This window comes from Erythrolamprus reginae, chromosome 7 (genome assembly GCF_031021105.1).
Source record: "Erythrolamprus reginae isolate rEryReg1 chromosome 7, rEryReg1.hap1, whole genome shotgun sequence".
NCBI classification, from domain to species: Eukaryota; Metazoa; Chordata; class Lepidosauria; order Squamata; family Dipsadidae; genus Erythrolamprus; species Erythrolamprus reginae.
The window spans coordinates 52,346,147-52,370,994 of NC_091956.1; the positions used below are offsets into that span (position 1 = coordinate 52,346,147).

The 24,848-nt window shown below is 40.0% G+C and overlaps 3 protein-coding genes across 9 annotated transcripts in view; 1 reads left to right on the forward strand and 2 right to left on the reverse strand.

The window, feature by feature from the left end:
• LOC139170371 (NACHT and WD repeat domain-containing protein 2-like) overlaps positions 1 to 10,243 on the reverse strand; it is a 59,024-nt gene extending 48,781 nt beyond the window's left edge. For all 5 annotated transcript variants that reach the window (XR_011559618.1, XM_070757496.1, XM_070757494.1 and 2 more), the window contains exons 1-3: positions 10,079 to 10,243; positions 9,853 to 9,992; positions 171 to 293 (exon numbers count right to left, since the gene is read on the reverse strand). Coding sequence is in view for 4 of the 5 variants with exons in the window: in XM_070757496.1 (XP_070613597.1) it covers positions 171 to 293; positions 9,853 to 9,903 (174 nt within the window). In the remaining variant the exon portion in view is untranslated. The remainder of the gene's footprint in view (positions 1 to 170; positions 294 to 9,852; positions 9,993 to 10,078) is intronic.
• Positions 10,244 to 11,025: 782 nt separating this feature from the next.
• RWDD4 (RWD domain containing 4) lies at positions 11,026 to 23,386 on the reverse strand. Of its 2 annotated transcripts, none has more exons than XM_070757500.1 (7): positions 23,203 to 23,386; positions 20,311 to 20,391; positions 19,596 to 19,705; positions 19,322 to 19,466; positions 18,882 to 18,999; positions 17,619 to 17,668; positions 11,026 to 11,104 (listed from the first exon to the last, which is right to left on the reverse strand). In XM_070757500.1, the coding sequence occupies exons 1-7, from the start codon at positions 23,224 to 23,226 to the stop codon at positions 11,045 to 11,047; spliced, it is 588 nt and encodes a 195-aa protein (XP_070613601.1). In that variant the 5' UTR covers positions 23,227 to 23,386; the 3' UTR covers positions 11,026 to 11,044. The 2 variants fall into 2 exon arrangements, with proteins under 2 accessions (XP_070613601.1, XP_070613602.1); XM_070757501.1 differs by lacking the exon at positions 11,026 to 11,104 and adding an exon at positions 13,827 to 14,653.
• Positions 23,387 to 23,737: 351 nt separating this feature from the next.
• TRAPPC11 (trafficking protein particle complex subunit 11) overlaps positions 23,738 to 24,848 on the forward strand; it is a 38,636-nt gene continuing 37,525 nt past the window's right edge. Inside the window, exon 1 of one of the 2 annotated variants that reach the window (XM_070757502.1) lies at positions 23,738 to 23,862. The gene's annotated coding sequence lies outside the window, so the exon portion shown is untranslated. The remainder of the gene's footprint in view (positions 23,863 to 24,848) is intronic. The other variant, XM_070757503.1, reaches the window with a different exon arrangement.

Here is a 24,848-nt window from a genome sequence, read left to right on the forward strand (position 1 = left end):
TATTTCATAGCAAGAATTATTGATTCTATTTTTAAAAGAAGCGTGTTAATGTTTCTTATTTAACTATTTTTATCACTTTTATGCGTCTGCCTTGGACTATTCTTTAACTGTTCATTAAGATGGTGTGTATTGTCCTACGTCTTTATTACGAAAGTCAGACAGTAACTCACCTTAGTCCATTTTGAGCACATATCTTTGTATACATGTTTCTGTGACTTTGAAATATGTGGTGATAAAAACATTTCCTGGAGCATATCACTAGTGCATTTTTGGAGATTCAAGTTGCTGGAAGGCTAAAAATAAAGGCAAATATGTTTAATGTAGAATTATGTTCTCTCAGTTCCCAAACGGGCACATTAGATAAGTACTTGTGGAGATGAAAACAATCATTATCTGAAGGTAATTGCAAAGGATTAGAGATCTCAGCTGGCTATTGTCAAGGCTGAAAGCTAATCAGCTAAATAATTGGTGCCTGATGTAGCTGATGGTACAGATATTAGTAGAGTAGTACCTCTACTTACGAACGCCTCTACATACGAACTTTTTGAGATACAAACCGGGCGTTCAGGATTTTTTTGCCTCTTCTCACGGATTATTTTCATCTTACGAACCCTCGCTTCTCTCCCGGCTGCTGCTGCTGCAAGCAGTGGCCAAAACGAGTGCTTTTAAATTTGCAGGCTCTGATGATCGAAAGGGAACTGGAGCTAGGCTTTCCCGTGCGGGGTCTCCTCTTCCCCCATCCCATCTGCTAGAAAACGGCGTATCTGAGGAGTTCTCCGCAGCCGCCCCGGGGTGGCGGGTAGATAAAGCAAGGCTAGCGAGTACTTGGAGAGGCAGGGAAAGGGTGCGTGTAGAGGAAGAAGTGACAGCAGGATGCCTGGAAACGTAAGGAAAGGGTGGGGGGAGTAAGAAATGCGAGTTGGGTGGCCTGAAAACGTAACGAAGGGGGGCTGTTTCTTCCATGCCAGCACTTTCCCTACCCTCCTCTTGGCTCGACTCTGTATATTTTCCCCACAGTTGATCCAAGTGCTGGCGGAGAAGAAACAGCAACCCTTCCACAGGACCGTCCTCCCACAATGAAAACAGCCTTCACGCCATCCCTTCCACCCCACTTTTTCCTCGTTCAGTCAGTTAAGAAGCAGGCAGGACCCATTTCTTCCCGGCCAGCACTTGGATCAACTGCGGGGAAGGCTGTTTCCATTGCGAGAGGACGGTCCCAGGGAAGGGTCACTGTTTCTTCCATGCCAGCACTTCCCCTACCCTCCTCTCGGCTCTACTCTGTACATTTCCCCCGCAGTTGATCCAAGCGCTGGCAGGGAAGAAACAGTGAACCTCCCATGGGACTGTCCTCTCGCAATGAAAACAGCCTTCTCCACAGTTGATCCAAGCTCTGGAATGGAAGAAACAGCAGTAGCCTGGCTGGGCAGAGCTGCCCTGCTGCAGTGCGCATGAGCATTCTGGACCAACTCCTCTTCCTTCACGGGGCCGTAGAAGGCTTATTTCTCTCACTCACTCGCTATCCTGCCCACTACAAGGACACCGTGGGGAGAAAGTCCTGATGCCGCACCTCTCTGTCCTTGTAGCTGGCAGGAGAGCAAGTGAGCGAGGGAGAGACGAGCTGCAGTGTCCTTTTAGCGGGCAGGAGAGCAAGAGAGAGAGAGAAACGAACCTTCTATGGCCGCAGGTTGGGAGCTCCGGGGGAAGGAGCAGTAGCCTAACCGGGCAGAGCTGCCCTGCTGCAGCGCGTACGAGGATTCGGGACCAATTCCTCTTCCTCAGGATGACACAGACACCTCAGGGAGACGTGGCCGCCAGGAGGGCTGGGTGCTGGACAGGACAAGCTTCCCAGCCAGTGGAAGTGTCCTTGCCCTCCTGAGGTGCAGCCAGAGAAGGCTCGTCTCTCTCCTGCCAGTTACAAGGACAGGGAGGTGTGGTGTGAGGAGTTTCTTCCCACTGAAGGACTTGGGCACCGCGGGGAGAAAGTCTTGATGCTGCACCTCTCTGTCCTTGGAACCGGCAGGAGAGCAAGTGAGTGACCAAGAGAGACGAGCCTTCTCCTGCCATGCCTCGGGAGGATACGGACACCACAGGGAGAAGTGGCCGCCACTAGGGTTGGGTGCTGGACAAGACAAGCTTCCCAGCCGGCGGAGGTGTCCTTGTCCTCCTGAGGCACTGCTGGAGAAAGCTCGTCTCTCTCACTCGCTCACTCTCCTGCCGGCTACAAGGACAGAAGGCTCGTCTCTCTCGCTTGCTCTCCTGAGGACTACAAGGACAGGGAGTTTCTCCCCACGGTGTCTTTGTAGCGAGCAAAAGAGTGAGCGAGAGAGAGAAACGAGCCTTCTCCGGCTGTGTGTTGGGAGCTTGGGGGGGAGGAGCAGTAGCCCGGCTGGCACGCACGAGCCTCCTCCTTTCCCTGCTGCCATCCCAAGTGGATCTCTTTAGCAAATCTGCTTCTCCCCACAACATATGGGGCAATAAAGGGAGACAGAGGAGGAGGGAGGATCAGGGGTGGGAGGGAAATCCATCCATCCATCCATCCATCCAGCTAAAGGGATGGGCAGCCAGCATGAACTCTCTCCAGGCTTTAGAAGGCCCCAGCCAGAAAGAGAAGCAGATTTGCTAAAGAGATCCACTTGAGATGGCAGCAGGGTAAGGAGGAGGAGGAGAGCCAAAGTAGCCCGCAGCCATGGAGGAAGAAGAGGAAGAGGAAAGAAAAGAGGAGACTTTGCTCTCATTTTTTGCTGTTGGCTGCTTCCCCTTCTCCTCTTTTCTTTTTTCCTGTCAGTTGCGGTCATGGAGAAAAAGGAGGAGGAGGAAAGGAAAGAGGTGAGGGTTCTTCCTTTTCCTCCGCAGCTGTGGGCTACTCTGGCTCTCCTCCTCCTCCTTTCCCTCCTGCTGTCCCAAGTGGATCTCTTTAGCAAATCTACTTCCCCACACAACACATGGGGCAATAAAGGGAGATGGAGGAGGAGGGAGGATCAGGGCGAGCCAGCGAGCCAGCGAGCCAGCTAAAGGGGGGGGGGGCAACCAGCATGAAGTCTCTCTTTCCAGACTTTAGAAGCCCCCAGCCAGAGAGAGCAAGAAAAAAAGACGGCAGGAGGAAGAGGCAAGGGGGGTGGACATGGGAGGGAGGATGAAGTGCCCTAGAAAGTGGGAGGAAGGGGGGAAAGAGAGAAAGAGAGGGGAAAGAACAGTGGGATTTAATAATAAATAGCAAGGGCAATGTGTATGTGTATCTTGAGCTCTCTATTCATCGGGATTGGTGTGCATGTGAAAGTAGGAATTGCGGGGTGGGGAAAGTGGCTGGGTTGGAAAAGGAGGGGAGGATGGAGAGCACAAAAAGGAAGGAAGTGGACACATTAAAAAGCGAATAACCTTCTCCCTCTTTTGCAGCCCACAGCAAAAGAGGAAAGCAAAGTCGAGCGCAGGAGAGAAGACGCCGATTTGGGAGGAAGGGAGAGAGGGTGCATGTGTGAGAGAGCGAGAGAGAGCAAACGTGCAAGTGCACGGAGGGTGCATGTGTGTGAGTAGGGAGCACGCGCGCGTGGTTCTTGTTTGTTTCCTTTCAACCCCCACTCCCACCCCCACCTGCCCCATCTCCCTCTCGCTCCCTCTTCCCCCCCCTCCTCCTCTCGAGTTCCCCCACCCGGCTGTTTCTCCTCTTGTTTCAGCCTAGCTGAAACCCGCTGCTTCCTCGCCTCATCTTTGTCCCCATTCCGTTTGCCTCCACTTTGTCCGCCCGCCGCTTTTTTTTTTTTTAAGCCTTAATGTTTTGGATTTTCCTAATGGGTTTGCATGCATTATTTGCTTTTACATTGATTCCTTTGGGAAATATTGCTTCTTCTTATGAACTTTTCTACTTACGAACCTGGTCAAGGAACGAATTAAGTTCGTAAGTAGAGGTATCACTGTATTCTTATAATACATTGTTTTTGTATTATGCAACTCCTTTATTATACAGGTAATGCTTAACTTACAACCAGAATTGAGCTCAAAATTTCTGTTGTCAAGTGATATATTTGTTAAGTTAATTTTGCCCCATTTTATGACCTTTCTTGCCACATTTGTTAAATGAATCACTACAATTGTTAAGCTAGCGACATGGCTGTTAAGTGAATCCTGATTGCATTGACTTTACTTGTCAGAAAGTCACAAAAGGGGATCACATGACCCTGGGACATGGAGACTCATAAATGTGAGTAAGTTGCCAAGTGTCTGGATGTTGATCAAGTAACCATAGGGATGCTGTAAGGTAAGTATGAAAAACAGTCATAAGTCACTTTTTTCAGTGCCATTGTAAGTTTGAATAGTCAGTAAATGAACAGTTGTAAGTCGAGGACAACCTGTATATGAATTCTGGCAATTTTCTTGATGAAATAAATCATTGTGATATTGCAAACTGGTATAATTCAATTACCTTAGATTTTGAATACCCTGGAAACTAAACTGCACATACACATCATTTTTATCTCAATTCTGTGATGGTTAAGGAACTTTGATGTTGGGAGCCTTCAAAAAAGCTCAAAGCTGTGCCGGGCTACCACTAATAAGAATAAAAGATAGGGGGGGGGGGGAAACCTATTCTGCTTTCTGCTGTTCTCATATTTATGTCAATAGGTGCAAAATAAAAATTGCTGACATAGTTTTCCAACCTCTCCTGGAAACCTGTGGATTTTCTTATAACATATAGATATTCCCCAAGTCACAACCCTTAGTTTAGCTACCATTCAAAGTTACAATGGCACTGAAAAAGTGACTTACAATCAATCCTCACACTTATGAACTTTGCAGTATACTCATAGTTACATTATCCAAATTCATGCACTTGGCAACTGGCATGTATTTATGATGGTTACAGCATCCCCAAATCATGTGATCACCAATTGTGACCTACCCAACCGGCTTCTGACAAGCAAAACCAATGGAAGAAGCCAGATTCACTTAAGGATCATGTGATTTACATGTGATTCACTTAACAACTGCAGTTATCCACTTAACAATCATAACAAAAAAGTCATAAAATTGGGTATGATTGTGCTTAGCCTTGCTTAGCAATAGAAATTCTGGTCCCAAATTCTGGTCCCAAATTCTGGTCCCACGTTTAGTCATAAATCAAGAAGCAACTATACATAGACTCCTTTTTGATTCCCCCCTACCCTTATTTGTTTCTACTCTTTGCAATTTCAGCGGCAACAGGAAAGACAAACATTGAGTGAGGGTGTGACCAACGCCGCAGCGCCACGAAGCAATTCCCCTCACTCTGCAGGGGAATTCCGGTACCCACACCTTTTGGAGACCAGGTTGGAACCACCCTATAGGGGTGACAAAAAAGAAGAGCACCTGCCAGTGGGCTGGGAGATGTAGCAAAACCCCCCAGGGAGCAGGCAAAAACTCCTCAGCCGGCGGCGATGGGCGACGACTTTCAAGTCGTCCCTAGCTGCGGCGGTCACTTTCAAAAGGAGTTATATTATGAGATTGGAAACATCTAGGAAGGAAAAACTAACGATATAGGCTGGAGATGTGAAGAAACAGAGGTGGGTAAGTGTTTTTGCCAAAAGAAAAGTTAAAAGAAACATTGTAATAGTCTAGGGCAGTGCTTCTCAATTATTTTCTGTTACACCCCCCTCCCCCCTCCAGGAGAATAAAACATTTCACATCCTTCCAACTCCATACCGGGATGACTGCTTGCAATATTCTACACATTTTCGCTGAAAAAACTCAAGCAGCGTGGTTGTGATGTGTTTAAGAGTGACGCCTTAATTTATTTGCCTTCATGCTTTCCGCTGTCAACATTTTTAGACATAGTAAACATACCATAATCACAGTGAACCAAGAGCTACATATGCTTCATCATGTTTCCTGATCTTAGCTTTTGGGAGACTTACGTTTGTCTCATTATCTCCGTCTCTCTCCTCCTTTCTTTTCATCCCTGTTAAATAGTTTTGCATGGTATCTCTTAAGGGTTTTAATCTGCACTTTGTGTCTCTTGCTCTGTGCTGTGTGCTGTATGCTATTATTCAGTGCAAAAAACCCCTACTCCCTATGGCAACAAAAAAGCACATTCCCCATGGTTACGTCTTCCACCAGCATTGCTCTGTGCCTCCCAAGGGGGGGCCCTGCCCACAATTTGAGAAGCACTTGTCTAAGGAAAACAAAAGGACCGGAAATTAAGGAACAGATGTTCTAGCATGTGGATACAAGAGAGTAGCAAGAGTAAAGGGATGTGCATCTAAAACCCAGTTATTAAATATTTTGAACTGTGCCTTAAAAGATCAGAGGTGGCATAAGAAATCTGGATGAAATTTTTTTGGGAGGAACTTGAAAATTGGATTTGACGTAATATAATCACACTAATAACAATATGGAAAAATTAAACAGGAAAGGCAGAGCTGGAGGGAAAAAAGAGGATACCATCTGGTAGTTGGAGGAATTATTGCTATGTTTAAGATTTTTATGGATACCTGCCCAGCTGCTGTCCTTGAAAGATTTGAGAACTAGAAAGCGGAGGATTTTCAAAAACAGATTCAAATTTGTTATTGTTTGGAAGAAAATAACTGTACTGTACTGGATAAGAATAAATCTGAATAGATACTAAAAATAACAAGGGATAGAAGGATTTGGACTAAACTATTAACAAGAAAATTACAAAAGGCTGTGGAATACAATTTGTTAGTAGCTGGACTGATTGGGAAAACCTAGTGACTGGTGACCTGAGGCTTGGAGACAAGTGATTACAAGGACTGGTGACACCTCTGAATGAAAGTTAAAATTGGCCTGATTCTGCCAAAATAAAAGATTTTTCTATTTTTGATCCGAGAACTGTGATTTTAAAGTTATGGAGGAAATTGATCATGAAAAGATTATTGATGTTTTTAAAGAACTTCTTAACAATCTCAGAAGATCTTTTGGAATTAAAGTATGTGAGAAAGAAAAGAATGAAAAAATGGAGGAGATAACAGTAGAAGAAAAGAAGACCGATGTAAATGAAAATAATGATGAATTAGGAAAGAATATTGATAATGAAATATTGATTACTGATTATGTTGATGAATATATTGACACTTATAATTTCCACTGGGGTTTGCAGTGATAAAAGAATGATATTAAAAATGATCATGTTCAGATTAATGATGATGATGAGTTTGAGAAGTATAATGTTATAAAAAGTTTGGGAAAAGCTAGATTTATATAGAAAAGAGATTTAGGAAAAAGAGCATGGGAAAAGAGAAGTTTTTGTTTTAAAGGTAAAAGAAAAAATGGAATATGGAAATGGGGATGGAGATAATATATATATATATATATTATATATATATAAAAAGAAAGTGCTTGAAAAGAACTAGAAGAAAATATGGAAATGGAGATGAAGACAATATACAGTAATACAAAAAGTAAATGGTTGAGAAATTAAAAGGAAATGGGTGGGGTGTTGGAATGTTATAGAAATACATTTTCCTTTTTTATTCCTATTGTTCTTCTCTTTATTATAATTAATATCTTTGACTTAATTGTGATAAGAATGTTAACTGTTTAGAATTTTATATACCGTATATAATCAATTTAATTATTTTATTAAGAGTGAAGAGTTTTCTGTCTTGTTTATATAGAATTATATTATAAATTAGAAGGATAAATTGATAATGGTAATAGATTCATTTTTTGATTGAATACAGTTAATCATCAGTTTTAAAAATGGACATCTAAAAATTAGAGACAAAGGGAAATAGTTTAAATGAAAAATTTCTGTAATTGTTTACTATGCTATAAATGAAATCGGTATATTTAGGTATATTTGGAAAATTTATGTTGAGACTTGAAAAATTAAATGACATGGAATAATGTCGATAAAATAATGAAGATTAATACAAGAACCATAATGGTAGTTTAAGAAAATTATACAAATAAGTATTGCTTTTTATAGGTCATTTCATTATGACAAAATGGGGGGGGGGGAGAGAGAGAATGATAAGAGTAAAAAAAGGTGAATAAGCAAATATGGCTTAAAATTAAAAGGCGTGAAAATGAAGAAGGAAGCCTCTGGAGCCTGGAGAGGGCGAAAAACAGGCCTACCAGAAACAGGCCATTTCTGGCCTCTAGAGGTCTTCTGGGGTGGCAGGGGAGGCCATTTTCACCCTCCCTGGGCATTGAATTATGAGTGTGGCACTCGCGCATGCATGATAGTGCACACTCACATGCTTTTGGCCCCCGAGGAAAAAAGTTTCGCCATCACTGTCATAGCTCATTCAAGTAATTCAGATAAAGTGCAGAACTCACCTTGTGAGTAACAGGGAGCAGCGTTGATCAGTACATCATATTACAAGTATTTCAAAGTACCAATTATGGGTAAGAATATTTGCCTCTTTGCACTACAGAGGCCTCCTCCTGGACATATTAAGATCTTGGCAGTAGAGATGTCTGGCTGTATCTGCAAGTGATTGGCTCTTTGTTGACATCACAGCCAGATTTATGGAGGGGAGGGGCTGCTCACTGCAGCTTGCCTGGTGAATTTTGCTTTTTTTGAATTGTCAGATACCATATTTTATTCCTAATTATAACCTAACCTCCATTCAACCAGTTTCTTTTCTGGCTTTAATTCAGCAAAAATTGCCAGATGATTCAAATTTTGTTCCTGTTCAAGTAAAAAACACTATATATTTATTTCTGATTTCAATTCATGTTCAATTTGATTTTTAGGATGTACATTTAGGTCTTGTTCCCTAAGCCTATTTTATAAGGGGTAAACCTCGTTTTATTGAAGTAAATAATGCATTAGTATTGAAATATACATACATTTGTCACATTTTCCATTGGTTGCTTATGAATTAGAGGTAAAGCAACTATTTCTTTATCATCCTATAGAAAAGATCAATAAAGCTTACTGGGCTCCAATATAGTACTGCAACAATCTATTTATTTGAATAAGGAAAAAATAAATGTTCATTGCTGAAATCTAGACAAATATTGGTGTCTTCTATCCTTCATTTCTATAGTTAGTACTGTGTTTTCCCCAAAATAAGACCCTGCCTTATATTTTTTTTAATCCTGAAATAAACACTTGGGCTTATTGCTATGATCTCAAGAGCCTGATTGGGTTTATTGTTAGGGGATGTCTTATTTTGGGATAAACAGGGTATAATTACTAGCAAGCACTGTTATTTAAAAAAAAAATTAAAAAATATTTTTTATTTATCTCCAAGGTAAAATGTTTTTTTTAAAACTACAAGACCAAAGTTACAGGGTTTTTTTTACAGCTATACAGATATGGAGTCAATTTGATTGATACACAATAGACTTCTATATTTGAGATTTTGTTTTAAACAATTGTGATGTAAAATAGTAAGGTACTATACATTTCATTTATAAATGTGAAACTTTATAATTATTTGTAGACCCACTGTGCAAGGGAGTGAATCTATTAGGTTTACTTGGGAATATTTTTTAACATTTATCCAGGACTGAATAAAGCATTTCTTGATTTATGGAAATGCTTAATATTGGCTTTATACATGTTGAGCTCCCTTTTTATTTTATTTTTTGTGTTGTAAAATGTGCTCCTTAATAGTACATTTCTCCTTGCTCTTTGCTATTGTCATATTCTACATTTGTGTTTCAAAACTATGTATAATTTAGCATTTGTATTAAAAAGTATGAAGAATAACAATAGTAACTCTTTGATTTTATTGTGAAGCTCTAGGTTCACCTAATAAATGTTCTATTAAACCATATACAGTATTTGAAATCATTGTTACATTTGTTTCATTGTTACTTCTACTGGTTTGAAATAATTATATGAAACATAAACTAACATAAATAGAAAAGTTAAAATTAATTTTTCATCTTTGAAAATGTACTTACTGAATGTAAGGACTTCTGAAGCAAAGTTTGTTTTCTAGTAGTTGACAACATGGCTGAATGAGCTAATTTAAGGTTATATTTTATTGTTTCTTTGGTTTTTCCAGATATTTTTTCTTTTTCCAGACCTTAGAATCAGTTACCTATAATATAAATATATATCTAAATATTTTCTTCCAAGATCACTTAAATAAGTAGCTGGCAATCAAAGACAGATCACCAGGATTACCTTTAGTGTCAAATAGCTACATTTCTTATCAGCGGGTCTCTATGCTTCATTTATTCCAAATTACTTCTTTAGAAGTATTGTTTTTATAAAATCTCCAAAAAACAGAAGTCTTGGGAATACTGTATGCCCTCTTCTATTTATCCTTCTGGTCTTGGTTTATGGAAATGGGTGTTTCCCAGGCAGCATAGACTCATAGCAACGTTCAGTGGCATACCTTGTTTGAGTTGCAATTCAAGTTTCAGTCTTTTGAAGATCTATTGACATTAGCCCTAGTCCAAGTTTAAAAGAAACTAGAAGTAGAATCACAAATCAAATCTTGTATGTGAACATTATTCAGGAACCCAGGATCATGGCTTTAGCATATCAGTATGATTCTCTGCCTTAATAACTAGAATGGATACAATGTTGTAATCCCTCTTTAAAACTTAAAATACAAATATTAGCATAAAATTTGATGAGAAAAGAAAAATAAAATTTCTATCTTGTCTGAAATTTGTTAGGTGGCTGTTTAAGTAAAATGGTTACTGTAGGTCAGTGTTTCCCAACCTTGGCAACTTGAAGATATTTGGACTTCAACTCCCAGAATTCCCCAGCCAGCATTCGCTGGCTGGGGAATTCTGGAAGTTGAAGTCCAGATATCTTCAAGTTGCCAAGGTTGAGAAACACCACTGTAGGTAAGTTATTTATTGGATTGAATAATACACTTAATCCATTTAGACAATCAAAATGGTTCTAGGTACTTAGATTATGTTCACAGATAGGTATTTTACTAATTAATTTTAATAATTTAATATATAAGTGATATTAATAACTTTTTAATTGCTTTAAGACTTAACAAAATCATTTTACTTTTACAGATTTTAAACTGTACTAATCATAATACACAGTTTAAAAGAGTTTACAGTATGAGTACAGATAGCCTACCTTTTAAATATTCTCTTTTCACCAGAAGATCTGGTTTGCATGTTAAACATCAGCGGAGAGATAGGGGTACTGTATTCCAATTGCTTTTCCCTCATAACTCGTCTATTCAAATAAATTGTCAAGGTAACTAGATTTCTGTCCCATAGAAACAAGCAACAAGAGACTGAATAAAAGGACAGTATTTTGGGAAGCCTTGCAATTGTGTACTCTCAGAGATGAGAAAAAAAATCCTTCTTCAGAAAAATATACTGATTCATCAGAGGTGCAAATATATTACGGTAGTTTTTCTACAATGCATTCATTTCATACAAACCACATTTTTATACATATATTCTGCCAAAATTTGTGTAGCTCTTCTTTACTAAGTATGACAAACAAAACTGTAAATAACTAGCTTTCCCACAAAATTAAACTTTTCTGAAAGTACGGATTAACTCCCCCCCCCCAAAAAAAAGTGTGTGTCATAAATATGTAGTAGTTAAAACTGTACAAAAAGCTGTTCTGAAATACCTTAACACCCTATGGAAAAATACCAAACCTGACAATTCCATCTGTCCGTCCATTACCCTGGGAGGAGAACTATTGACCCCCTCAGAGAGGGTCCGCAACTTTGGCGTCCTCCTCGATCCACAGCTGACATTGGAACATCATCTTTCGGCTGTGGCGAGGAGGGCGTTTGCCCAGGTTCGCCTGGTGCACCAGTTGCGGCCCTATTTGGACAGGGAGTCATTGCTCACAGTCACTCATGCCCTCATCATCTCAAGGCTCGGCTACTGTAATGCTCTCTACATGGGGCTACCTCTGAAAAGTGTTCGGAAACTTCAGATCGTGCAGAATGCGGCCGCGAGAGCCATCGTGGGGCTTCTTAGATTCGCCCACGTTTCTGCAACACTCCGCGGCCTGCACTGGCTGCCGATCGGTTTCCTGTCACAATTCAAAGTGTTGATAATGACCTTTAAAGCCCTTCATGGCATTGGGCCAGAATACATCCGGAACCGCCTTCTACCGCACGAATCCCAGCGGCCGATAAGGTCCCACAGAGTTGGCCTTCTCCCGGTCCCATCGACCAAACAATGTCGTTTAGCGGGCCCCAGGGGAAGAGCCTTCTCTGTGGCAGCCCCGGCCCTCTGGAATCAACTCCCCCCAGAGATTAGAACAGCCTCCACCCTCCTTGTCTTTCGCAAATTACTCAAGACCCACCTTTGTCGCCAGGCATGGGGGAGTTAGGATATTCCTTCCCCTAGGCCATTACAAGTTATGTATGGTATGTTTGTGTGTATGTTTGGTTTTTTATAATAAGGGTTTTTAGTTGTTTTATTAAATTGGATTGTTACATGTTGGTTTTTTATCATTGTTGTTAGTCGCCCCGAGTCTGCGGAGAGGGGCGGCATACCAATCCAATAAATAATAATAATAATTCTTTGCCTTGATGTTTTATAGACATCTGTGTTTCTACAAATAGTGATATGTTGCATTTCCTTGCATACATCCCTCTTCCTTCATCACTCTTTCCTGCCACTTTATTTTGCTTCAAACACAGGGTAACTTAGGTCTCTCTTGACATCAAGTCATCCTTGTGATGTTCCCTCTCTTGTCGCATTTCATACCGGGCCACGTTTTTGCTGTTCTCTACTTTTCCATTAGTATTTTCTAACACCCAATGTCTGGAAATTTTAAAATCTTCCTTTTTCCCTTCAAAACCTTTATTTTTAAAGGAAGCTTGAATTTAGTAGCTATAGTAGTATTTTGCTTTGTATGAATTTTTACACACTTCCCTCTGTTACTCTTTCATCAACAAATCTTAAAATATTGTTTTTTAGTCAGTCAGACTGTTTAGAGGTATTCATTTATTAGTATATAAATAACCCTTTTTATATTGAGATGTTTTAAAAGTAGTTACCATATTTTATTTGGTAGCAATATTTAACATGGCTCAGATACATAATTCTGCCAACTCAAACGTATGTATTTCAATTCCATTTAATTTAACAAAAACTGAACACTTCATTTAGACTATTTTAATGCACATGTCCAATGTCTGCAGAAAGAGCCCAAACATAAATAAAAACACAACAAAGATAAATAGAAATTTATTTAATCCCTCCCAATTTTTAAAAAAATGTATTAAGGCATCTTATTCATTATCACTATTGACCTAATAAAAGAGAAGCCTCAAATACAAGATATCTGATCCATTAAAGTATCACCTTAGCTATTAATTGGGCTGAAAATTAATGACAATATGTATTTTTCCAAGGAAAAAATTGAAACTGAAATAAAGTGGGGCAGCACCTGAAACCTGTATTCCATTATTTTTTGCAAAAACAAATATAATTACAAGAAATGGCATTTTCAATAGCAATGCCAGTAATTATTTTATCATATGCATTGTATGAAATCCTTCATATAGTGTAATCCTACACAGATATAAATTGAACTGTGTATAATGGAGTTTATTTCATAGTGAGAATGTAAGACCTCTAAGTAATTACCAGCAGCCAAAAATAGCATGGCCCACGTGCTAAGGGAAACTGGCTGTGGAAGTTCAGCAACAGGCAGAAAAATGGAACAGTATTGCTGTCTTATGCGTTCAGATCATTTCTTTTTTCCTATCTGTAGGCTCCACTTTTGTAACGGTTTGTTTTCTTCATATATTAGCAGCTATGCCAAAGGAATATTATTTCTCTTTTTACTGACTGGTATTATCTAGAGCAGTGTTTCCCAACCTTGGCAACTTGAAGATATCTGGACTTCAACTCCCAGAATTCCCCAGCCAGCAAATGCTGGCTGGGGAATTCTGGGAGTTGAAGTCCAGATATCTTCAAGTTGCCAAGGTTGGGAAACACTGATCTAGAGAACACCAAATATACACTTTTCAATTAAAAAATGGGGAGTCGCTCTTTGGTATGGGCTAATTGCCATAAAATGAACACACCAGTGTTGGAACGTCAATATTATGCAATGTAGTAGCAGCAAAATTGTCATGAAAATAGAAATCACTGTTGTTACTCATTGTTTTTTGTAACTAATGGCCTTGTTTTGCTTTATATTTCACACTGGAATACATATAAGCCCACTTGAATTGGGTTATACATTCTTTTTTAAATGTAATTTAAGCTGGTGCATATTTTTCATAACATCAACTACAATAAAAATTTTCAGCCTTCTAATAAAGGCTGAATGCTATGAATAGTATCTGAAATGATACTTAAGTAAATATATATGAATCAACCATGGGATTCAAATACAAATATAAAGATTAAGAGATCTAGAATTTTTAGACCATTTTAAGTGTTCTAAAATTAGCTATTTTAATTTCATTTACCCCCCCAAAGATTTCTGTGGTTTAGTACATGAGTAACAATATATGTTAAAATTACATATCGTTACAGTCAGTGTTGTGACAAAGTACATCAACACTGCCTTTGACATACAGTATTTCCTATAAAGGAAAACATGAGTTCAGACAAAAATCATAAAGCCAGAAAAATGTTGCTCTTGATGGGTACATTTTAACACATTTAAAAGTTTAGATCTGTTATTTATAAAACTTGTGGAAAAAAATCAATTTTTGTTACAATGTGGATTCAGCTAAGGTTTTCCTATATCAGAGTCCTCCTATTCATCATCCTTGGAGCCCGTTTTGCTCAGCTGTAAAAAGACAAAAAAATTTTTTTTCATTTTTATGTGACAATAAAGAGCATTGAAGTTTGTAAAATATATTTTTTCTTTACAGACTAGGTTTTCATTCTTGACGTTTAAAAAAAGAGCCAAAATATTAACAGAAAGATATATTAGATAAGTATTGGGGGGAAAATATCATATGTTTTGTAGCAGTTCTTTTTTTGTTCTTAGATGCATTTATACTAAGAACACACAACTGTTGCTATTTTCATCATAGTATTATTCTACTGAATTGTGTCCTACATAGTATAAGTTTGCAAAATTGTTAATATACAAGTTACAGTGTCAACAATGTCATTTATTCCTAGTGAACACCTTTATGTTCTAGATCAGCAGTTGAATTGGAGTATCACGATCCCGATCATTGCGAACGGGCTAAATCGCGATTTTTCAACCCAGAAGTCAAAACACCATCTGCGCATGCGCGCCCTTTTTTTCTATGGGCACGCATGCGTAGATGGCGCCGGGCAGATCAGCTGCTGGGCGGCTTCCCTGGGTCTTCCCCCTCTTGCAGGCGGGAGGGCGAGCGGCGGGCATCAGCGAGGAGTTTCCCCACCGCCCACGCAAACTCATCGCTGCCGCTCACCCGCCCTTCGCCCGCCCACGCCGTTCGCTCGCACCGCTTCCCAGCTGAGTCCTGAAGCGAATTGGCTTCAGGACTCAGCTGGGAAGCGGCGCGAGCGAGCGGCTTGTCCGCCGCCTGCCTGCCCGCCCGCGGCTCGCCCGCCCTTCGCCCGCCCACGCCGTTCGCTCGCGCCGCTTCCCAGCTGAGTCCTGAAGCGAATTGGCTTCAGGACTCAGCTGGGAAGCGGTGCGAGCGAGCGGCGTGGGCGGGCGAAGGGCGGGCAAGCGGCAGCGAGGAGTTTGCGTGGGCGGTGGGGAAACCCCAGCGCCGCTTCCCAGCTGAGTCCCCTTCCCAGGAACCCCAATCTTCGGCTCCTCGCTAGCGCTGCGGAAGTAAAAACACCATCTGCGCATGCGCAGATGGTGTTTTTACTTCCGCAGCGCTACTTCGCGAAAACCCGATCATTGCTAGGGGTCCTGGAACGGAACCCTCGCAATGATCGGGGGATCACTGTAATACATTGTAATATATCTTAAAGAACAAGATGGATCTTTTTAGATGAAAAATAGTGTTACTAGTTTTTATATATTATTAAACTATTTATTTCTTTTATTTGTACTAAACACCATACATTCATAAAAAGGTATTAACATTTTTTGGGGTAAATGCTTTTAAGATGCAAACAATAAGCTTATCAGAAAAATCCTCGATGGAGTTTACTGCCAAATATGTGTTTACTGCCAAAATGGGCATAATTGGCTAGAGGCGATATGGCTTCAATTGAAGGACTTAAAGAGACTAGGCAACATGTGATAAATTAGAATATGCTTGTTGGATTGGTAAGGTAGTCTTCACTTAAAAATGGTAATTGGGAGTTACAACTTCATGCTCTCATATAGCAAAATGTCACGTGACTACTCTGATTTAAATGGCAATTGTACCAATTTCAGCAGAAATCATTAGGCGAAATCCTGCAGGGTTGCAGTGTCCCCTAGTCACATGACCCCCATTTCAGAGATGGGATTCATCAGGTTCTGAGCAGTTCTGGAGTACCGGTAGCGGAAATTTTGAGTGGATCAGAGAACCGGTAAATACCACCTCTGACTGGCCCCCATCTATTCTCTGCCTCTCGAGTCCCAGCTGATTGGGAGGAAATAGGGAATTTGCAATAATCTTCCCCTTGAATACAGAGGGAATTGAGATTTTACAGTATCCTTTCCCCTGCCATGCCCACCAAGCCACACCACGCCCACCAAGCCATGCCCACCGAACCAGTAGTAAAAGTTTTTGAATCCCACCACTGCCCCATTTGCGATTTCCTGTCAGCTTACCTGTTTATTTTGCTTGTTGAAAGCAAACAATGAGGTTTACAAATGGCAATCACATAATCATGGGATGTTGTGACTCTTTTAATTGCAAGCTAGTTGCCAACTGCCCAAATTGCCATTACATGATCATAGGGAAGTTACTATAGTCACAACTATGAAGAACAGTTGTTAAGCTCTCTCATTCAACTCTATTGTAACTTTAAAAGGTTTTTTGAAAGAGAGGTTGCTGAACAATGGTATCTGTATGAAACTTTTAAAATCCTAATGCATGCAAACATATTTTTTTAAAAAAAATGCTTAAGACACTCTTCTGGATACTCTTTTCAATGGATTCCAAAGGCAACATGGCTGCTTGGAACTAATCCCTTCCTCCTTTTTTAAATTAGTGTTTGAACTTTGAAGGATACAATGTGACTTCTGAGAGACAACAACTGATTACAGTTGGGCCCCTTTATGTGCTTTTTAGGGAGTTGGAGAATTTGCTGAAAATCTTTGGTTTTGCTCTCAATATTTTTGGCTGATTTGAACCAGTAGCTGATATAAATATAAAAAGAAATTGTGGCTGCCTATTTTGCATACAACCTTCCTTATACTGTACTACAATTATTTGGTTTTAACAACCCATTTATAAAAATCATAAAGCTGTTATAATACCGTACTTTAATTTCATTCTTGCATACTGTATGAGATTTACCTCAGATTTAGTTGAAAACAGTTGTAGCACTCTTCTACAGAATGATATAGATTGTTAGTGCTTAAATATCTACACATTGTCCTTTAGGATGCAGTACAAAATTCCTGAAACACTGATCAAGGGGGGGAAAAACCCATACAGGTATCAATGCTTAGAATTAAAAATATGGTTCAAAATGGTTCAAGAAGATTGAAATACTTACATGCTTTATAAAAACACGAGGAAAATCCCATTATCATTCATATCCAAAATGGTTAAAAAAAGAAAAAAGAAAAAAATATTAGATACTGCTAAAATCGCCCCCCAAATTACCATTTTAATACTGTTAATTTTCAACATTCTTACCTTAATTACGTCAACCCAATTCCATCCTCGAGGAAGTTCTCCTTTGTGATCTAACCAAATATATATATATGTATATGTATGTATGTATTTTTGCAATTTGAATTCAAACATCTGTTTTAAAATTAAGGTATTAATTTACATCATAATTTGTGGTTAATCTTAAAGTAGCATGCACTGGCTCATCGCAAACTCTTATGAATAACTGGGCAATGCTTGGCAGTGATGAGCCCTTCATGGCATCGGACCAGAATATCTCCGGGACCGCCTTCTGCCGCGCAAATCCCAGCAACCGGTTAGGTCCCACAGAGTTGGCCTTCTCCGGGTCCCATCGACGAAACAATGTTGTCTGGCGGGGCCCAGGGGAAGAGCCTTCTCTGTGGCGGCCCCGACCCTCTGGAATCAACTCCCCCCCGGAGATCAGGACTGCCCCCACCCTCCTTGCCTTTCGCAAACTTCTTAAAACCCACCTCTGCCGTCAGGCATTGGGAAATTGATTCCCCTGGGCCGGTCCGTTTTATGCATGGTATGTTTGGGATGTTTGATTGTTTTTACATTATGGGGTTTAAACTGTTTTAATAATTGGATTTGTATTATGCTTTATTGTTGTGAGCCGCTCCGAGTCTTCGGAGAGGGGCGGCATACAAATCTAATAAATAAATAAACGGAACATATCACTCTCCAGATATTTCAGAATTTTAACTGTCAATATTCCTGATTATTGGTCATGCTAGTAGTTCTGGTTCAGCAACATAAATTCCACAAAAGAACAGGATTCATTACTATTCTGAACAAATATTACTTAGAAATACCTATTTTGCATATACGTTCAGCATAAATATAGGGAAAAGCTATATTTGTTATATTCTATATAGAAAACATATATTCTATGTCTGTGATGGCGAACCTATGGCACATGTGCTGGAAGTGGCACACAAAGCCATCTCTCCAGGTACGCCTGCCATCACCTGTTGCTCTTCTGGGTTCTTCATTGGAACACCAGAAATGTAAAGAGTAGCTTCCTGACACACATGCACATGCTAGAAAGCTTAGCTTCTGATTTTCACGCATGCGCGCCAGAAACCAGAAGACCAGGTGCATGTGCGCCCTGGCACTGCTCTTCTAGTTTCTGGTGCTTCTCCAGTGCATGCATGTGCTCTTGTTTCGTCACTCAATGCCGAAAAGGTTCACCAAAACTGTTCTATGCCATACTTGTTTTTTTAATTAAAAGAAAGTTAAACTATATTAGGAGCAATTTATACAAACCTGTTTTGTCAGCTAACTTCCGCTTTTGCGTTTTGGACAATTGTTCTTTTTTCTCCTTTTTCTTAGTTGGTGGTGCTGCATCAGAATGTCCAGTTGAGATGCAGTTATTTAATGCTGTCTAAATAAATGAAATGTATTATTTATTAAGAATTCTCTGAAATTTATTAATTCTATACTTAATATTTGCATTAAATGGGATGAAAACTGATTACATCTGTGCTTAAACTTTTCTGTTGTCAGTTTTAAAAAAAATGTATGCTATAATACATAATAACTTAAACCACTGCTTCTGGGATACTGGATTAATATAGGAATGTCAAACATTGCTAGGAATTGAGTTCAATCTTATAGTAACAGATCAATATCAAGAAACTGATAGGTTGCACAGAAAAACATTTTCATATGTTAAAATAGGTCAACATTAGAAAATATAAACTCACCACGGTATTAACTGGTTGATTTTCCATGAAAATCTCTTTATTATCTTTAGCATATTCAAATATTGTGTATGTCATTGAGGTTCCCAGGTTAACTTCAACCTCTTCTATTAATTTATCCAAAATACTTTGTTTTATCGCTGAGGATCTAGGGCAGATGACAAAGAAGAGATTAAAAAGTTACTTCTAGAAAGACTTTCTTGAACATCTCAAGAAGATTAGATTAGATTTATTGGATTTATATGCCGCCCCTCTCCGCAAACTCGGGATCACTTACATGGCATTGTTGAAGAATGCATCCATTGATATCACGGGAGCAGTTTGTGGGTATGTTTCTGGCCATGATATTTCTATAAGAAAGGCTTTGGGGTCTCCACTTTCACCTATCTATAAAAAAAACATGTAAGTTATGTCTATGCAGGAATCCAGTCAATTCAAGCTTTAATCAACAAAAATACTAAAATAGATATTTCATTTTTACATTCAATGTCAATTTTAGAAGGAATTTTCAAATAATGTTACATGAGCATTACAAATAAAAATATGACTTCACCAGAATCCTCCTCTTCTTCTTCCTCATCCCACCCAAATTCCAAGCTTTTATTTCTTTCATAATGGGTTTGCACGCATTATTTTCCTTTACATTGATTCCTATGGGAAAAATTGCTTCTACTTACAAACTTTTCCATTTAAGAACCTGTACCTTTGTTACCAGCTTCCTACAAGCAAAGTCAAAATGGCAGGAGGTTGCAAACTGGCATTGCACTCAACATTGATGAATCCATTTACTCGCAACCAGAAATGCTGGAATTTTCAATTTAAATGTTGTGCTCATGAGGCTTCATGCTTTATGACCATGTTGCTTAGCAATGGAAATTCAAGTCCCAATCACCATTGTTTAGTGAGGACTGCTTTGATCAAAACAGACAGAACCTAAAGTTTAAGAGATTAATATAGGCTGATGTGAATTAATACGATTTCTAAAAACTCACCCTATATTGAAATGAAATAGGACTGAGTTCCCTAAAACATTCATCACCTTCATAAATAGAACGTAATGCTTCTAACTCCATCTAGGGGAAAAACACAAGCAAACAGTTTATATTTTTATGTTTAATTTTAATCTCAAACTGTGCTGGGAGGTCTATAAACCTCTCAGCCAGGCATGAGCACAATAGCATATAAGCTTAGTAAAAATTATAAATAAATAAATAAATAGATAGATGATAGATAGATAGATAGATAGATAGATAGGTACATATATGTTACATATAAATTTAAAGGGATATTGATCCGCCAATACACATTTTCAATGGTGGATGTCATCAGCCATAAAGCATAATCAGTAGCATGGGTTTAAAAAGTCTGAAATTCAACCAGAAATTGCTTTTTGTGATGCATGAAAATATATCTCATTGCTTATTTTTAATAGTTAAGCTTAATAGTTTCTCATTGCTTATTTGACCCCTATGACAATCAATAAGTGTTGTACGGTATTTCTTGACAAATGTATATTTTCTTTTATGTACACTGAGATCACTCAAATCACACTTGGCCAATAAAGAATTCTATTCTATTCTATGCATAAAAATAAAATATATTTATAAACTCTTTTTTAAATAACTCCCTCTTTCAAAATTTGTATTGGTTTCAATGGTCAAAAAATTAATAAAATTATATGTACAAAAAGGAAAAAAGAAAATACTGTATATCTATAAAAACATTGTGTATAGAACTGTAGAAACCTCTAGATTTCCTAAAGAAAAATTATCTTAGCTACATTCACGCATCACAAATGCACCATCTAGGTTTTTATGGAGCCATCCTTATAGTACAACAATGGAGTAGAAAGGGTCCATTTAGACCAGTGTTTTGTTTTCTTTTTCCAAACCTGGCAACTTTTAAGACGGGTAGACTTCAACTCCCATGATTCTCCAGCCAGATTATCATTACAAACAACTTTGTTCTTTTTGCAGACGATGTAAAACTCTTCAACACCACTGATAACACAACTACTCTACAAAAAGACCTAGACTCAGTTTCTGACTGGTCCAACACATGGCAACGCCAAATCTCCACCAGCAAATGCTCTGTCCTTCACATCAGCAAAAAGAGTCAGAACTTCAAATACAAACTTAATAAACAAATTATCACAGATAATCCCCACTTGGTCAAGGACCTCGGAATACTAATAACTAAAGATCTAAGTGCCAAGTCCTATGTAGCTTCTGCTCTGGAAATCTCACACTACTTACCAGAACTTACAAAACTTTTGCCAGACCCATCCTTGAATACAGCTCATCTATTTGGAACCCATATTGCATCTCAGACATTAACACCCTTGAAAATGTTCAAAGATACTTCACAAGAAGAGCCCTTCATTCCTCCACTCGAAACATAATACAGTAGTACCTCGTGATACGAACCCCTCGTCATACAAACTTTTCAAGATACGAACCCGGGGTTCAGAAATTTTTTGTCTCTTCTTACAAACTTTTTTCGCCTTACAAACCCACCGCCCAAACGCCGAACCCGGAAGTTCGGCAAAAGTTCAGATTCGGTGTTCGGGTTCATAAGGGCGCCGAGAAGCCCCGCCGCCCGGCTTCGCCTTTTGAAACAGCCGGGCGCTTCTCAGCGTTCTCCCGAACACCGAGAAGCCCCCTAGCTGTTTCAAAAGGCGACAGCCAGGCAGCGGGACTTCTCGGCGGCCTCCTGAACCCGAACTTTTGCTGAACTTCCGGGTTTGGCATTCGGGAGAACGCTGAGAAGCGCCCAGCTGTTTCAAAAGGTGACAGCCGGGCGGCAGCGCCCAATGGAGCGCCATTTTTGTGTGGTTTTTTTTGCTTGCACGTATTAATTGATTTTACATTGTTTCCTATGGGAAACATTGTTTCATCTTACGAACTTTTCGCCTTACGAACCTCCTCCCGGAACCAATTAAGTTCGTAAGACGAGGTATTACTGTACCTTACGAAACTAGACTTCCTGGGTCTTGAAAGCTCAGAACTACGACGCCTTAAACATGATCTAAGTATTGCCCACAAGATCATATGCTGCAATGTCCTGCCTGTCAACGGCTACTTCAGCTTCAACCACAACAACACAAGAGCCCACAAAAGATTCAAGCTTAATATTAACCGCTCCAACTGTAAAAATATGACTTTAGTAATCGGGTTGTCGAAGTGTGGAACTCATTACCGGACTCTGTAGTATCATCCCCTAACCCCCAACATTTTACCCTTAGACTGTCCACAGTTGACCTCTCCAGATTCCTAAGAGGTTAGTCGGGGCGTACATAAGCGCACTAGAGTGCCTTCCGTCCCCTGTCCTATAGTCTCGCCTATATCTCGTATTTCTTCTCTACTACTGTATATCCTCTATAACCTTCATTGTGTATTATTGTGTATTGGACAAAATAAATAAATAAAATAAAATAAAATTAAAATTGCCAAATTTGAAAAACACTGGTTTAATCCGAATTCTACCGAGGCTCACCAGGGTTTCGAATCAACGGGTGGTGTCATGACCCTGTCAAAACATTGCGGTTACGCCGTCTTCAAAGCTCCCCCCCCCCCCCCCCCGTGGTACTAGCGCTTATTTGCAACACAGGCAAATGCTCCACTTTCTTCCCACTACATGGTATGTCCTATCCTATCCAAAGCTGCTTGAGGGATTCTGGGAGTTGAAGTCCACAAGTCTTAAAATGGCCAAGGTTGGAGTCATTTGTCGTATCCCTCCCCAGCATCTCCCATACCGAGACCCAGGAAGAGGCGGTCCTTTATTAGCCACGCCCCTTCAAGGGCGGTCTTCAAGTAACCCAGGGCGCTTTTGCTCCTTCCATTCCCGGACCCTGCCAGTCTATTCCACCCCTTCGTCTCCCTCACCTCCTGGTCCTCGTTCGCCGTCATGGCGCGACACCGGGAAAGGAGACCCGCCCCCGACCTCCTTTCGCTCTGTCTTCCCCTTTCGGCGGCCTCCTGGGAAAAAAAATTCCACAGAATCGTCAGTCCGAGAGGGAATCGCGCACGCCAAGATCAATACAGAAGATGGTCGTCATTGCGCAGGCGCCAAAAATGACAAGGCGGAAAGGGAGTCAGGGGGAGGGAGTCAGTCAAGTCACCCTTTAGCGGTGATTGGACAGTGTGATCTCCCTCGCTCCATTCACCCCGGTTGACTATTGGCCGCCTCTTTTCACCGTGCCTTCTGATTCGCACGTTCTTTACCCTAGGCGGGAGCAAAGCTCATTCGGGTCCGCCTCTTTTGTTTCTTCTTATTTTCATTTGCCGCTTGGCGGCACTTTAGCTCTGCCCATCTCCCGGCGCGTTCCAATAGTTGGCGCCAGGCGCTCAGGAGCCGCAGTGCTTATTGGTCATTGATGGCTATCAATCTCAATTCGCTTGCTAGGTGTTTCCTCAGGCAGGCCTCGGGTTTCTGTTCCAAATGTTCTTCCCCTTTTCCATCTGCCCCCGCTTGGCGTATGGATAGTGTCACCGAAGGCTGACGGCGAGGTGCTCCTTCCATAACCCGGGGAGGTCGTAGTGCAGGTGCGAGGCAGCGGAACTGAGAAGGGGGTCGCAACGGAGCAGTTTCTCTTAGGCAAACGGACAAGGGGCCGCGGCGGCGGCGGCTGAGAAATAGATTCAAATTGTACACAAGGCGTCCTGTCATTGTTTTTCGGAAAGCATTTCGGTTTCATAGGGGTGCCTCTCTTAACGCGGAACGTGAAATGGAGACTAGAATATTTTAATATCAAAGTGGGATACTTATTAAAATAAATGGCACTTTAATCAGAGATGACGGAAGACATTAAATGCATTGGACTGGTTTTGAGCATGCTCGTAACAAGCTTAATTTAATTCCCTAAATTATTTCTTCCTGAGGAATAAAATAAACCACTATTTGCCGGGGTTGCAAAATATCCTAAACCGTCAATTGTAATTTGTGAATCACAAGTGTAGGCCTTCATGCAGTAGAAAAATATATATATTCTTACTTTATATGATATGTAAACCGCCTCTCTTTAGCCTGTATTGAATCGCCTTCATCCTGCATGACTGCCATTATTGTGCAATAAATGAATGCGAAACAATGTACTGTATTCATGTAAAATGAAACCAAATAAATCAAAAGAATAGAAATAGGGTTTCGTGATCAAACTGAAAATAGCCTGCCTTTTTTTCTGCCTTAGAAGGTTTATTGATTTTATTTTCTGACCATGGTTTTCCAAATCTTGAAAAATTACTGACAATTTTTATGGAAATGTTATGGAAATTATAAATGTAGCTATATTTGATGTGAATAAGTAGGACTCATTAATACATTTATTGGAATGTCTTTAAAGTTTATAGGTGATTAATTTTTTTGAAGGCCCTCCAGATAACATCAGGATGACCTATAAACTAAGCTATAGACTAAGATTGAATTTTTTCCTATATGGTTCAATTTAGCTACAGACAAAACCATTTTAAGGCACACAGTACTGCAGTGGAATGTCTAATATAATCTAGAATTCTTCAGTCTCATACTCTCA

Bases quoted from the DNA above. Each gene is read 5' to 3' on its own strand.
- RWDD4 (XM_070757500.1), bottom strand. From the start codon at position 23,226: ATGACGGCGAACGAGGACCAGGAG. The intron at 19,706-20,310 runs GTGAGTTTTTAG...TTTTTTTTATAG, and splicing joins CTATTTCATTTCAATATAGG to ATAGGTGAAAGTGGAGACCC. The intron at 17,669-18,881 runs GTTTGTATAAAT...ATATTTGGTTAG, and splicing joins GAAGTTAGCTGACAAAACAG to ATCACAAAGGAGAACTTCCT.